Raw genomic sequence first — 16,170 nt, 5'->3', positions numbered from 1 at the left:
TATGGCAGTGAAGGGCAGGTACCTCGATCCCTCCAGTTCCCAGTCTAAAAACCAAGAGATCAATCTTGACATCTTCCTTACTTTCCAAATGTAATTAATTACTCACAAAACCCTGTTTTCCTCCTTCTGACTATCTTTCAAAAGCACTCAATTTCCTCTGTCCTCACTGCCACTCTTTCAGCAACTGTTCTCTCTCAACATTGATTACTGCAAGAGCCTCCTAATGGGTCTTCAAGCCTCAAGTGTTGTCCAGCTCCCATCTGTTGAACATCTGCCAGCAAGAGCAAGCTCTCCAAAATGCGTATCTGTGTTTACTTCTCCAGGCTCAAAACAGCTCAATGCCTTCCTACTGCCTTTAGGAAAATAACCAAACTCCTACAAACAGTTTATACGTCTTTCGTGATCTGCCATTTCATTATCTCCAGCTTCATTTCTTGCTACTCCCTCAGCTTTGCACTCTATGATCCAGCCACACTGAGCTCTTATTAGTTCATCAAATGCCCCACACTCTGTTTCTCCCCTGAGTCATTCCTCTGCACAGACTTTTCTCTTTGGCCAGAACATGTTCCATGTTCCACGTCCCACTTCCACCCCAACTGCCTGTCCTCCCACTTCTGATCTCAGCTCAGACTACTCCTTCTGGGTTGCTTTCTCTGATCCCCTAGCTCCATTCAGGTGCCTGGGTACATGCTCCCACAGCACATGGCATTTCACCTACAATGGCAATTATTTCACTATAATGATTTATCTATACTCCTTGATGCTAAATTCTACTTAGGTCATCCATTGTGCCCCTAACATGAGAAGGGTGTGGTAAGTGCCCAAAAAAATTATGAACAGTTTTTACGGCCAAAGTAGGAAGCTTGACTTTCATCCTATATGTAAAGGGGACCCTGCAGTAGCTTCAAAAAAGGGAAGTGAAATTACTAGGTGGTAGGAGTGGTGATGGGGTCTTTCTGACACATATAACTAGCTTCAAACAGAGGAATAAGGTTTTTTTCCCATGTGATTTCAAAGATGCACAGGAAATCTAGCTTCTTGCCAGCCAAGAAGTTCTTGGAATTTGGACACAAGAACATTTTGTTTGTGCATTGTACTTTAAGGACCACGACAGTCTAGCCTCTCTTGAGTCTCACCTCCCAGCTCTTGGTGGTCGGCTCACTGAAGAAGTTGTCAATCATATTCAGTTCTTCTTTTTCCACCACCACAAAGCCTTGTTCTTTGGCATCTTTCCCATAGACGTCAGGAGACCACTGAACAAAGAATGTGTACAAGTGATCCACCCTGAAAAACATGTTCATCACAGAGGTTAACACCAAATCTACTTTCCCGGCAGTCACTAGTAGGGACTTGGGCATGTACAACTATCTTTTTCCTGCTTGGCAAATCCATTTCGCTAAGTGGGAAATCTCCCACGTTGAAGATAATCTCTACCAGTGCATTCCAAACTTGGAAAATAAGTCAATAAATGGAAGCAAAAGTCCTCAGACACTGAAGCAATGTCTTTCAATCTGAGGAAAAGATCAAGAAATGGGACATAAAGATAAAAAACACAATGAAATATTTACACCAAATGTTTTTTCCCTCATTGGGTCTTCATTTATTGGACACCTCTATTCATGGGGGAAAAACTGATCTGAAACTTTAGATGGGAACTAAGATAAGCGATTTCCAATGGACCTTTATGTAGACTGAATCATTATTATATCATAATTTTAATAAAATATCTTTCGTAACTAGAAAATATCAGGAATAATATTAGCTATTATTTTAACATTAGAAATATATTTAATTTTATTGATATAGGAATGCAGTTTGCTTCCAATATCTCTGTTCTCTTATACATATTTAACATCTGAAGCATCTCTCCAGACTTAATCAATAGAGAGGTGGAACTCTGCTAGTTTCCCAGCAGAGGGTGGGAGCTCTTGGTCCCAGCACCTACAATAACACCACCACCGCTGCCGCCCCCACCCGCAGAAGCGGCAAAAGTTCTCTGACTTTAGAGTCTATGCTTGCAACCATCACAGTGGGGGAGTGGAAGATAGGATCAAATGATTCTTAAAGTGTTTTCTAATTACAAAATGATAATTTCAATTTGAGGCTACTGTTTGGGACAATGCTTACTTATTGCTAAGTTTTTAAAAATTATAACTGTAAAAATATTAGCACACAATCACTATAGATTGCATGTTTGTGTCCCCCTTAAATTCGTATGTTGAAATCTAATCCCCAATGTGATGGTAGTTGGATGGAGGACTTTTCAGAGATGCTTAGGTTATGAGGCAGAGCCCTCATGATTGGGATTAAAAGAGCTGGCTAGCCCCCTGTGCCGTGTGAGAACACAGTGAAAAGACAGTGTCTATGAACCAAAGTAAGTCCTCACTAGACACCGAGTATGCTAGCACCTTGATCTTGGGCTTCCCAGACTCTAGAACTGTCAAGAATAAACCTCTTCTCTATAAGCCACCCAGTCTATGGTATTCTGTTATAGAAACCTGAACAAACTAAGACAAATACTAATAGGACTAAAACAAAAAAGACACATCACCATAATTCTAATATTCCAATGGCTCAAACTGTCTTTAGGTTTCTATAGTCCTATCTGTTCTTGACCACATGTATACAGTTTCTTTCCATTGTTATCAGGGCTAAGACATAATTGTTTGTTATATGTAACATTAAATAATGTATATTTGCCACATTGCTAGTCTTTGCACTGACTTTTAATGGCTACATTTCATGAACGTAATAAACCGTAATTACCCAAACTCCTATATCCTGGAGGTATTCAGTTTGTTTCCATTTCTTTGATTATACAAATAACATTACAATAAATATCCTCACGATCTATGCCTTTTGCCATCTTTTGAATTATCTTCTCAAGATGAGTTCCCAGGAAAGGGATTACTAGGGCAAAGGGCATGATTTTACAGCCTGTGAGTCACGCTGCCAAACTGCTCGTGAAAGGCTGACTAGCTTACTCTGACACGAGCACTGCAATTTGCATCTGAGTCTCATAACAATCTTGCTTACCCTTTTTTTTTTTCTAAATGCATTTAATATATATTTTAAGTTTCACCCGACTCACACTGCATTTCTTGGAGTGGTAGTCAGTTGAACATTTTTCAAATGTTTTCTTCCTGGCTGCTTTCATGAATTGGCTCTTTGTGATTGTGGAGTCAATGTTTTTCTTTTCAATATGTGGGAGCCCGTATATAATGTAAACATTAACCACTATCAAATGTGTTTCTAAGCGGTTTTTTCCTTTTTATATTAATTATGCCTTTTCTTTCATAATATGGAATTACCAATTTTCATACACACACACACACACACACACACACACACACACCCTCTTGCTTCCGTTTCTCTTGAGATCCTTGACTAATACAATGGGCTATTCTGAAAAGCTATATAAGAAACTGATCAAAATGGTTATCTCTGAGGAATGGAATGAAGTCTACCACATTCTGGGTCCACCTTTTTCCCCTAAAGCTGACTACTTTATTATTTCCTTGTGTGTTCTTGTAATGTTATTTTTATAGATAGAAATAAGTATGAATATAGATTATTTGTGTCTTTCATTTCTACAAAAGATAGTACTCTTCTCTATCTAGCTTTTTTCACTTAACAATATGGCCTGGATATCCCTCTACCACAGTATAGAGATTGCTTCCTCATTCTTTCTTTTACAGCTACACAGCACTTTACTGTGTGGATTTTCCATAGTGTATGTAACCATCCTCTCCAGCTGGACATTTGGGTTGTTTCCAAGAGTGTGCTTTTATAAACAATGCTGTGATGAGTAATTTGATGCGTCATCTTTGCATGTGCAAAGGATATATTTCCAGAAGCAGGACTGTGTTATCAAAGGAGCAATTCACTTACACTTTTGATATATAATACCATGTTGCCATTTTTAGGGATGGTATCTTTTTTTGCCCTCCAAGCAATCTGTATACTCTTTTGAATCTTTGAACTATTTTTATCATGTAGTATGACATTTCCCATTAAAAGTTAATTTAGAAAAAAATAAAATAAATCAAGACTCCAGAAAGGTTTGATAAGTATACAATTCTAACTCTTTTAGTTTTCCAACACATAAAATTTAGTCCATCTTAACTGTATTTTAGAAAAAAGTTGAGAACCAATATGCTTCACTCTAACTTTTGGAAGAGGACACATTTATTACATGCTTATCCACATCAAATACAGTGGCTTCCTAAATACCTGTTGACTAGCTTATTTGTGAGAAAGAGGAAAGCAGTCCCTGATACGTGGGAGCAGGCCTGCTTCTATCGGCCAGGCCCCCACGTTGGGAGAAGCTGGCCTGGCACGCACAGCTAGGCCCTGGTATTCTCCCGCTGAACAATAACAATTTCAGGAAACATCGACATCAGGCAAAGCCACTCTATAACCGTGATGAATCATGACAGAAACAAGACCACTGAGGTTTTATATGTAAACACAAACATTGTCCAACCACAAAAATGATGAAACATCCCTCTAATCTGGCTAATATAAATGACTACACTTCTTTACCAATTATGGCTTAAACCTCCCTAGTTCTTCTTCCTTCTACATAGGACGTATAATATACTCAGTAATAGCGTGACCTCTCTTCCTGACAGCTTCCAATCTAGACCGACGTCCCACTTCTTTAAGTTCTCCCTCGAATCATCTAACATAAACCTACATCCTGTGACCCCTTTCTAGAACCCTCTTACTGAGATGGCCCTTGGTCCCATGAAGGGCATTCTTCCTCACTGCGACAAGTCAACCCAACTCATTCAATTTCAGGTGTGTTCCTGGTGGTTCCATCGCTTGCTTCAACAATACTCCCTGTGTACCTGCTATGTGCCAGTGACCCTGACCTTGAGGACCTACCTTCTGGGTTGATGGAGATATAGGATATCATTTAATCCAACTAACTCTCTTTAAGTAAAAGAGAATGGGGGCTCTGAAGTCTACTGTCAGCATCACAGCCAGCACTATATCTCCTGAGGTGGCAATCAGGGTTCTCTGAACCATACTAGAAAGTCCTCCTCTTATCCCACATTGATTTCTGAATTGTTTCCCAGTTAACTTCCTGGTTATGACACAAGACACATTTTTATCACTTTCTGAACCTACTTTCCAAGAAGGACTGCTTATTTATCCTCTAACATTTTACTCTCAAAGAAATCACTGTACAAGTATAAACACTGAAGAAGCATCCCAAGAAATGCTAAAAGCTCATGCTGACATATATCCCTGTGTAAGACTGCAAGGGAATGAGACATGCGGCACAGCTTTAAAGTTAAGATTCCATTTCTTCTTAGATGTTATAAGGAAATACAAATTGTGAAAAATGCAGGTCAATAAAGATTTTAAGGTGAGATCCTATCTTAGCAATTGCCAGTCATTTCCCTTTTTGGTTACAAAGACATTAAGTTGCTTGGGGAAACCATTTCAGCAATCCTTTTTATTATGTAGATGCAAGGTGAGTAAGACTTATTTTTCTGGAGGAAGATACAATTGGACATTCCCTGCTTGATGAAGACAACCCGTTCCTACAACCCACTGGGCACGTGGATGGGATGGAAGGTGGGTGAGAGGGAAGATCTGTATAAGGGCCAAATGATTCCTAAGAAGGAGGAAGCTCGTGCCTAATACCTCTGTCAAAGTTCAGGATTACTAGAGCATCTCTGATTAATTGAGGTGGTCCTAATAGAGGTAAGCCCTTAGGAAAGGATAATACCCCTTCTTCTACCCTATCCTTCTTGAAGAGAAACCCTTCAAGGCGGTGGGGGGAATGGTCTGGTCTGGACTGATGACCTGGGATCCATATGAATGCCATGGCTATTTTAGGAGCAGGTTAATCTGGGCATGGTGTGCTGCTGCTGGAAAACTTAGATCAAACCACTTGCCACAGTGCGCACATTATGGAAAGAAACGGCCACATGTGTCATACGCATATGTGTGAGTTCCCTAGGAGCTGTAACAAGTGAGGGGCTGGGGGAAGGTGAGTTTTGGCACAAAATATTCTTGCCTGCATGTGCCTTTCTCTCTGGAAGAAATACGTCAACCTGGGGCAAGAATCTGGGGTGACCAAGTAAGAGGGTTTATTCTAAATCTCTTCTCTTGGGACTGGCGAATTTCCAGCGAGTGGTGAATCAAGCCTCTGGGATCGTTTGTTGCCAGAGTGAATGGCCTATTTTGCAGCAAGGTCAAGAGCAGCCAGAGCCAGCCCTTTAAACTGGGTAAGCACGGGGCTTGTTGAACTTACCACAAAAGGAAATATCTAGAAAGGAGGGAAAAGCCATTCTCAAAATACAACAGAAAAGAGGGTCAGAGTCATAAAAATGCTAATGTTAAACAGAGAAGCAGCTGTCTGTCTTAAGCAATCCGATGAAATATACCAGCCACCTGAAAAGAAAAGATGTGGTTCCCTGCCTTGAGGACCTCACACGGCACAACAGCTCTCAGAGGCAAGTATTACTACACCCAGTTTAAAGCTAAGGAAACCGAGGCTCAGAAGAGTAATGTGCCCAAACACCCCATCCCTGGAAATGTTCCAGCCAGTCTAAGCTGACTGCCTCTTCTTTTGTGAACGTTGAACCCTCAGGGGGATGGTACATTTTTTGAACCTGTCCACAGTCAGAGGTCTCATAGTAGAGGTCAACTGCTTCCTTGGCTTTGGGTTTTATTAACGAAGCTTAAGTGAGAGTGAGATGCCCTGCGTGGCCCTTAGGTCACATGTGGCCCACTCCCCATTCCTGCTCCTCCACCTTCCACGCACAGGCGCACAGCGCGGCCAGCACTGGGCCCCACGCTTGGGGGCCACGGCGGGGCAGCCACCTCACCTCAGCCACGCTCCTGGCAATGGTTCTCCACTGGCTGCAACAGGCAGGGCAGCAGCCCCGGACAAGCTCCCGCCTGCCTCCGGCGGTGGGCTCTAAGCCTGCAGCCAACAAAGTCGCCCCAGCCTCGAGAAGCCTCAGGGGAGGCGGGAAACCTCCAAAGTATGCTCTGCTATGGGGCAACCTGATGCAAGTGCCCATGTCCCTTCTCTCGGACATCCGGGGCCCCGGCACGCCCCAGTTTCCTTCAATGCAGCCTCCCACACAGAACTTCCTCATTCTCTCACGTAGGGAGGGCCCGCACACCACGCCTCTGAGGGAAAAGCAGGAGTGAACAATTAAAAGAGCCTGTCCCACAAGAGAAAATTCAAGTTCATTCGGAACCCATCTGATTGCTTAATTCTTAGGCCCCTGGAGACCAAAGAGAAGAGGATGTGACTTCATCTTTTCTCCTTCTAGATTAGAGTGGCCCTAAGTGTAAGTTTATCTAACCTACTTCTTGGAATGGCTCTTTTTGGCAAACTCAACTGGATTTTCCTGGTGGTTAGTTCCCAGAACCAAGCCCTGCCCTCTGGAAACAGGCCTAAAGTTCTGAAAATTCCCCTCCCAGTCCCTCTGCCTTCACCTCGCCCACGCCTTCCTCTGACTGTATCAGTTTCCACTCTCACCTTGACCCTCACCCCTCCTCGTTCCCCAGCATCAGACCTCCTGGATTCACACATGATCAGGCCAGTCCTTCCACCGCACCCACACGGACGCCCCCTAAAGGCACCCAGCTTTGATTCTTCTGCTGCACTTCCAAACACCTGTCCGCAGAAACAAATATCGTCTTTCTAGCTCCTCTCTTGGGATGACGGATGCTGCTGAGTTTGCTTATGGGTGCTTAATGGATCCACGACAAGGCAAGGGCACCGAACACTGGCCAGGAGAAACCCTCCCTCGTGGGTTCTCTGCTCCCCTCTAGCTCTCTCCCTTTACTACTCCACACAGCAGCTATTCCAGACCTCTGCTTTCTCAAGCTCTCACTCCCGCTCTCCTACCCACCCTCCCTCTCTGAACAGAGGACTCTCCGTTGCACCACTCTAATGACGCACTCCCCTCTGCTCCCCTCTTAAGGACCTTTCTCTTCAGAAGAAGGAAACACTCTCCCGTTTTCACCCTCCTCTCTCAGCTTTCGACAGTCCCACTCCTTAGTGGATTATTCTCCCCATTATTCCCCCCTGTCTCCATCCCTTCATCACCTTCATCTTCATCCACAAGCTGACTTGCACTTCCCCATCCTTACAAAACAAGCCTCAAGATTTTGTTTCTCCCTAAAGCTGCCTTCCTTCCTATACCTCATCTTCTGTTCAGATTATGCTGTTAACATTTCGGTTAAGCATTTTTTTCCAACTCCTTTTCTTTTTCTTTTTTTTTTTTTAACTTTCTTTTTTTAAAGAACTTTTGAGATATTATTGACGTACAATAAACTCATATATTTAAAGTGTACAATTTGATATTTTTTTTCTTATTAGTATCCAACTCCTTTTCAATCCTGATTTTATTAACCTTTTAGTATATGCCCTTTGTTGAACCTGCCTCAGATACTGTCTGGAAGGAGGCAGGGTTTTTAAATCTTGTTCCCTCGCTCACTACTTTCGTGAAGCTGATTTCCTCAAACTCACCTATTGCGAAACTCGACAGTGTTTCAATCATCATTTCTCTTGACCTCTGAAAGCCTGTTGATGGCTTTTTTGAAATGCAGTGACTTACCCTGTGGTCTCCATAAGTCACTGAGCTTCTGGCCTCAGTTACCTCAGGACACTATCTATGGCCTCTTGCCAAGCCAACACGATTACCAGTAATACCACCATGCTGACTACTATGTGGTCATGAAGCCATAAATGCAGTAACGTGTGTGAGCAGGGACTTCACAAGTCAGGTACTGGGTCCTGGGAAAAGCTAGTACTTAAGGAAGAAGCAGTAGAAGTAGTCCTGGAAGGAAGCCAAGAGGAAGTGGCAGAGAAGCAGAAGTGAGCTGATAAAATGCAAATCTGATCACTTTACCCAGCTGTGTAAAATCCTTCCAATTTCTCCCTGCAGGTTTTAGGATAATTTCAAACTCCTTAGGGCTGCCTGAGAACTTTGTTTTGTGCCAATCTCCCAAATGTGCTCTTTGCTCCAGCCATGTGCTCTTGTATCTCTGTTCCAACATCTATTCTAATTATTATTATTATTATTGCATATAATAATATAATTATTATAATATACAATAATTTTTAAATTATTATTATTATTACTATTATTAGAGGAAGAGTGATGACAAAGGTAAGCCCAGTGGAGAATCATTTCACGCTGAGGTCAGGGAAGGCTTCCCAGGGGCCAAGGTCAAGCTGAGTTTTGAAGGAGGAGGGAGAGTCAGTTACAGGAGGAAGAGATGTGGCATCCTACCAGAGGGCGCATGTGCAAAAAGCCCTGGCATCTTAAGGGCCTGGTGATGCTGGAAGGAGGTCGAACTGGACGTGGCAGAGGGAAAGAGGGGCAATGCAATGCTGTCACTGGTGCTTCTGTAACAGGGACAAGCTGCTGAGATGCAGCGGCTGCCCAGAGTGATCCAGGCCCTGCCCTAGAGGGATCAAGTTGAGAGAAATAAGCAAAAATTCCTAACACAGTCCCAGCGACACAGCCAGTGGGCATCTGAGCTGGGATGTCCATGTTGAACAGAAATTCATTAGGCAGGGGAAGAATTCCCGACAGGTAGAATGAAAGAGTGAGTTTTATTCAATGCCAATGGAATGGCAGGAGAGAAGAAAAGAAAAGAAAGCCACAGGGGCTGGGTTGCTGGGTCATAGCAAGCCTAGGCACACGAAAACGTGCTTTGACCTTATTCCAAGACCATTGTTTCCCAGTATAGCAGGGGCAGCTCCAGTGCCTTCAGAGGATACACAGAGGAACCTATTTTCAAAGTTACATATTTATTTAAAGAGGATTAGAAGTAAATACAACTAGCATATTGCACACTTCAGATTTCACAGATATTACTGCTCAGGAAAAGCCTACACACACACACACAAAATGATTTCATCTAAATCCTTCGAAGACCACTGTTAAGTAAACAGCAGTACAACTGCTTTGCAGATATGGGGATACTGGGAAAGGAAGTGAATGACCAAAGCTTGAGAAGCACCACGAGGCAACATCCAGGGCTCCAACCAGATCTGTAGTTTAGAAAGATTGCTGTACAGCTAAGTGGGGAAGGTCAGGAAGAGATACGACTAACTAGAAACAAAGGCTTTGTGGAGAAGGTGACAAGGGTGACCCAGCCAAGAGATGATCAAGGCCAGAGCCCAGGCAAGGGAGTGCACGTGGCGAGAAGCTTGCCATCCACACTCCTCCAGGCACAAAAATAGTTCCCACCCATCCAGCAACCAGTAACACCAAAACCTGGCACTCGAGCTTTGTTTAGGTTTTCTGTCTAACTACAAATGTGGGCCTAATCAGATTTCTTCGTAAGCCACAAGGCTCCTTTAGAGATTCACCCCAAAGGAGACACCATATTCAAGTTAAAAATGCCCGTTTAGCAGATTAAGTTGTCATCTTTGAAAAAGAAATTCAAAGAAAGTAAGGGATAAAGGTTTCTGGAAGGCAGCAGGCTTACCTTAGAGGCAACAAAGCACTGCCAATTACAGGAAAGGAAGCAACAGCAGCAGCAGGTACCTTTCATTCCGCGCACGGACCAGCTCATTTGTTTCTCATCATCACCTCAGGAGACAGCCACTGTAATTATCATTCCTATTTAATGCTGGAAGAAACAGATGCTAACACAGAGGAACTAACTTGCCCATGGCCACACAGTATGTTAGGGGCGGACCTGGCATTAACCTCAGGCCAGTTCATGGTCCCAACCATTTCCTTTACGGTCAGCCCCTCCGTCCTGGATTACTATTTCATAAAAGCCCATCACGGACAAAGCTGTAGCATCGAGGGATATAAAACCTAATGACAAATCTGAGATGATGCTTGGAACAAAACACTATTCTAACTATTCATAGTTTACGTGTATGGGTTTTAGGTATGATTATCATTTATGCTATCAAACAAGACTATTAGTTATGGTGAGATGTTATTTACTGTTGCATTTTTTCCTTTTTTTTTTTTTTTTTAACATAATTGTGAGGTAGAGTACAAAAAGCACACTTTTCTAAGTTAAAGACCTGACCTTCCAAGTTGGTCCCACTTGTCATCAGCTGGAGGCTTAGAGAAAGTTCCTTAATCTTTCTGAGCTTCTAAAATGAAGGTAAGAAAACCTAGCTCCTCACACAGGTATCTAGAGCATTAAAGGTATAAGTTCCTTCTACTTTCAAACAGATCTTTCGGAAAGTCCCTCCCATGCGATTCTCTAAAACCCTGCTACCACACAAACCAGCAAACTTGACCAAAATGACCCAGAAGCAGTTAGGCACTCTTGTCTTATCAAAGGTCACTTGACTGGTAAGAAAAGAAACTGGGGCAATACACAGCAAGATATAACCTCCAAACCACCCACCTGATTTACAAACTATAAGCAGGAACCACTAAATAATTGAATAACTATTTCATTAAAAATATACCTCAGAGCACAATATGGCACAGAGAGTAGGAAATAAGATAAGGAAAGGGAAGAAGAGAAAGAATGTGACCTAGAGAGTACTAAAATATATACATATGTAGTTCCACTGTTCACCTTCTATTGACTGTAAATTAAAGATATTCCAATGCACTTTGGCCTAAAATCTTCTCGGGTTCCTCCATTCTGAACACAGCCACAGAAACCCCATAAGACAAAGCACTCTTGGCTACAAAGGCTGCTACTAGAAAACTATCAGCTTTTAAAACCCACCCTTGGGGGACTTCCCTGGTGGTCCAGTGGTTAAGACTTCGCCTGCGAGTCCTATCCCTGGTCGGGAAACTAAGATCCCACACGCCTTGTGGCCAAAAAACCAAAACAAAGAAATATTGTAACAAATTCAATAAAGACTTTAAAATGGTCCACATCAAAAAAATCTTAAAAAAACAAAACAAAAAAACCCCCACCCTCAACGACCTGACCCAAGGTCCTTCTATGAAAGGGGTCATTTTAGGGACTTCCCTGGCAGTCCAGTGGTTAAGACTCCATGCTTCCACTGCAGGGGCCACAGGTTGGAGAACTAAGAGCATGCGTGCCATGCAACACGGCCAAAAGGAAAAAAAAAAGTTATTTTACTTGCCTGTAAGGTCCATTCTGGATTCAATATTCTACAACTCCAAATGAAATCAGGGGTTAGTAATGCCCTGGTGTAATGCCTATTCTTAAGGGGTCTTTGTGTGTCTATAAAAAGAAAACTTTATTTACAAAGCACCAACTATATAAGCTTCTCTGTTCTAGTTCACCAAAAATAATAGGAAAGTCCTTTTGAGAATCACTGATCAAAACAAAAGTTAGAGTTACAAAAAGGATCACTCAAAAATAAGTAAAAACTAAAAGTTTATATTAATATCAATGCTGGAGGCCCTCAGTTGGCAGCCTGTAGCTTGGACTCAGAAGCAGATGCGAGCTTTTTGGACTGCTCACTGTTTTTCTTTTCTTAAATTAAACAGTGGTTAATACTGTAAAATTGGGGAGATCTGACATACATAACCCATAATTCAATTTCTTTTGAAAAAGATGGGAAGACGTAGCAACACCAGGCTACGTTCCCACATAGCAACATTAGATTGGAGGTACCAAGTTACTCAGCAGCTGATTCCCAAAGCAGGTAATTAACACTGGGCCCTGAGCTTCCCTCCCTCCTTCCCTCCATCTGGCCCCTGCAAAAACTCAGGTTGCTATAATGATTATTTCTGCATACTTACTCCCAAACACTATGTGCAGCACCCATCAGCAGGGATTAGTTATCCTGCAGGGGAAACAAGCGACAAGCTACTCTCCAAAGTGCTGGTGCTTACCCCTCCACCAGAAAGTACAGCCACCACAGCAGAGCACTCCCTTAAAAAGGGGTTGTTTTTTCATGTGCTTAGGGCTGAGTGCAGAGTCACCGATTAACTCAAGGCATGTGCCAAAGCTGGTTAGTGAAGTTACTGAAGGGTGGCTGTCTAACAAGGTGCTTCTGGAAAACGATGATGAATTTCTAGAACTTTAAGTCGGTGAAACAAAGGTAAAATGACCAGAAAAAGAATGAGAGGAAGCAAGATCACTTCAAAACATTTTAAAGTATTAAAAAAAAAAAAAAAGATTAAGAATATTTACATAAGCAACTAACAATCCTATAACTTATATTTGTTCAGTAGTTTCCCCCAACTTAGAATTTGTGTTAAATACAAAGAAAGAAAGACAATTCCTTTAGGAATTATTTTGGAGACCTTTTTGAACTTTTTCTTTATTAATGACATTCTCACCTCAAAACATCATTATAAGACTACAGTATGACATAAAAATCACCAGGTTTGTATTCTAAAGTATACCTAGTTTGGCTAAGTAGGGCCTAAGTTATTCTAGAAAGTATAGTATTTTAAAGATTATTCAACACTATGGTCTTCTTGGTACTGACAGTTATTAAAGATTCAATTTAGCTCTTATCCCATTAAAAGCAAGATGACTTTTGATCAGAAAAGCCAGCATTAACGATGGTTAAAGATTTCATGGTGGAAAACTAGCTCAGTCTGTGATTCCTTTAATTTACCCTTTTTTCTCTAAGGAAAATGTTAACAGCGTTTTGCTTAGTTTTCATGAAGGTCCTTAAGCCTTGGTTATTTTCCCTGTAAACTCACTGTAAAGTGAGTTTAATGGGAGAATCAATTTTTTAAAATGATTTTACTTCTCGTTAACAAAAGTAATGCATGCTCAATAAATGCATGCAGATAGAATACTTAATGGCAGGGAAGGATACTCTTAAGTAAAAGCAGTTTACAAAATAGTGTGGTGTGTGTGTATATGTATATATATATATATATACATATTATTATTACATTAATCCATGCATAGAAAAAAAGGCTAAAGGCTACAAAAATAAAGACAAATTGTAGCTATCTTTGTTAACAAAATTATGGTCTGTTTTCTTTTTGCTTTTTTATATTCTTCTAAATACTATATAAAGTCTATGCATTATTTTAATTACAATCGATGTTATTTAAACATTTTAATCTATTAGCCTATAGGCTAATTTATTCCTGCACCCATCCAATTAACACTTAGCAATATATTATATTCTAGACCAGTGCCGTTTCTAGGACAGAGTGTCATAAGACTTGGTCCCTGCCCTCAGAAGGTTAAAGTTCAGTAGGAAAAAGCCACAAGTAGTCCACATTTGTAGAAGAGTATAGAAAGTGCTATGACAGGAGTGAGAGAATAGTGGAGGGGCACCTAAACCAGACAGAAGAAGTTCTTAGAGACAATATTTAAACTAATTTGTGCACTTGGATGTGGTGGGTAAAGGGGCTGGGTGGGGTACTTAGGACAACCCAAGCAAGCCAGCTAGTAAGTCTGATTCATGTTTCTTAACATTGAAACACAGAAGGGTCATAAGGGTAGCAAGGGATCCTAGAGATGTTAAATGGACACAAAAAGCTGGATGTGGTGACTGAGCAATGTGGGGAGATGACTGAGAAGCAAGATTACACCCATATTCTGGCTCTGGGGACTGAAAGGCTGGCGAAACCAGTTACTATGATGGAGAAACAGGAAGCAGGAGTTAGGGGGACAGTGGCAGGGACGAAGATGGAAATAAAGGGACTTCCTTGGCAGTCCCGTGGTTAAGACTCCGTGCTTCCAGGGGGTATGGGTTTGATCCCTGGTTGGGAAACTAAGATCCCACACGCCGCACGTAAGACAGAAATCCTAAGGAAAATGTCCGTGGTGGCACAGTGGTTAAGAATCCACCTGCCAATGCAGGGGACACCGGTTCATCCCTGGTCTGGGAAGATCCCACATGCCGCAGAGCAACGAGGCCCATGTGCCACAACTACTGAGGCTGTGCTCTACAGCCCACAAGCCGCAACTATTGAGCCCTTGAGCTACAACTACTGAAGCCTGTGTGCCTAGAGCCCATGTTCCGCAACGAGAAGCCACCGCAATGAAGGTTACTAGGTATATATGCGTCTGGGGCTCAGTAGAAAGTTCTAGATAAAAGAGAGCTGGAAATGATTGGCACATGATAAAAAGAATCAGGTGCAGGCAACTGTATATACAATGAGGAAAAGAAAGAGTCATTTAAAGGGTAACATTTAATGTAGAAAGACTAGGAAGGAATGATGGAAGGAAAGAAGGTGTTAAAGAAATGAGGCCGGGTCAACGGACTCAAATGCTGTAGAATGTTAAAGTAAAATTTGAACAAAGTAGTGCCCATTGGTTTACCACAAAAGAGAGGATGCCTCGCAGATTCTAGTGTTCTAACATCAATCCAAAACAGTAGGATGTTCAGGGAAGGACCGGGGAGGACCGGGGTACTGTGTATGTTTAAAGGCTCCGAGATGACTTTATTTCAAAGCTAAGTTTGGCACCCATTGATCTAAGCCACAAATTCTTTGTTAACTCCACGTACTTTCATATCTGTGAAACAGAATACACTCCTCCACAGGCTTCTGTCCTCAATATTTCTGAATTTAGAAACTGGGGATGACCGCTCCGTTAAGAGGAAAAGGTGCTGGACTTCACTTCCTCTCCCCGTGCCTCTGTGCCTGAGGGTTGTTCTGTCAAGTGCAGGCTGGGAAAGGGCTATTAACTGTCATTCTAGGGAGGGATCACTGCAGGGTGTACTATTTGGGGAAACAAGGATTCACACAGGTAGAGAAGACAAGGGAACCATCTGAGTTCAAGAATATAGTATTTTTAAAAGGTGCCAAGCTAGAAAGGTCCTAGACTTATTGAGAAAAGCCCATAAAATGACTCATATCAGTGAAACCCCAGATTCAGGCAGGTCAAGAAAAAGTAAGAGGGGTAGGTCAGTCTGCAAAGAGCTATTAAAAACAAACAAGGGGTTTAAACTAGAATCCTTAGGGCTTAAGATATTTTGGGGGCAATGTGACAAGATCAAAATATCTTTTTAGAAGATGTGGCCTTAAGGTACAAAATAGATTTTAAGGGGAGGAACTAGAGAATAGGAAATTATAATTTAGGTACAAAATGCTATGTTCACAGTAAAAGTCATGTAAAATAAGCTACCTGGATTTTCAGAAAATGGCATATTATGTGTTGTGGTTGTTTTTTTGTCTGTTTGCTTGTTTGTATGATTCTGGCCAGATAATCACTGTAGCACATAAAAGTTCTAATAATGAGCCAATGCTAGAACCAGCCTGCAACTAAGTCAAGATTCTAGTACCAGAGAAAGGACAT

At 41.9% G+C, this 16,170-nt stretch overlaps 1 protein-coding gene across 11 annotated transcripts in view; it reads right to left on the bottom strand.

The window, feature by feature from the left end:
• NCOA7 (nuclear receptor coactivator 7) overlaps positions 1–16,170 on the bottom strand; it is a 146,566-nt gene that overhangs the window by 15,446 nt on the left and 114,950 nt on the right. For all 11 annotated transcript variants that reach the window (XM_057738471.1, XM_057738473.1, XM_057738477.1 and 8 more), the window contains one exon: positions 1,137–1,284. In XM_057738471.1, the coding sequence (XP_057594454.1) occupies positions 1,137–1,284 (148 nt within the window). The remainder of the gene's footprint in view (positions 1–1,136; positions 1,285–16,170) is intronic.

This window comes from Hippopotamus amphibius, chromosome 6 (genome assembly GCF_030028045.1).
Source record: "Hippopotamus amphibius kiboko isolate mHipAmp2 chromosome 6, mHipAmp2.hap2, whole genome shotgun sequence".
NCBI classification, from domain to species: Eukaryota; Metazoa; Chordata; class Mammalia; order Artiodactyla; family Hippopotamidae; genus Hippopotamus; species Hippopotamus amphibius.
Note: the sequence above shows the minus strand (reverse complement) of the source record. Positions and strands in the feature narration are given on the sequence as shown.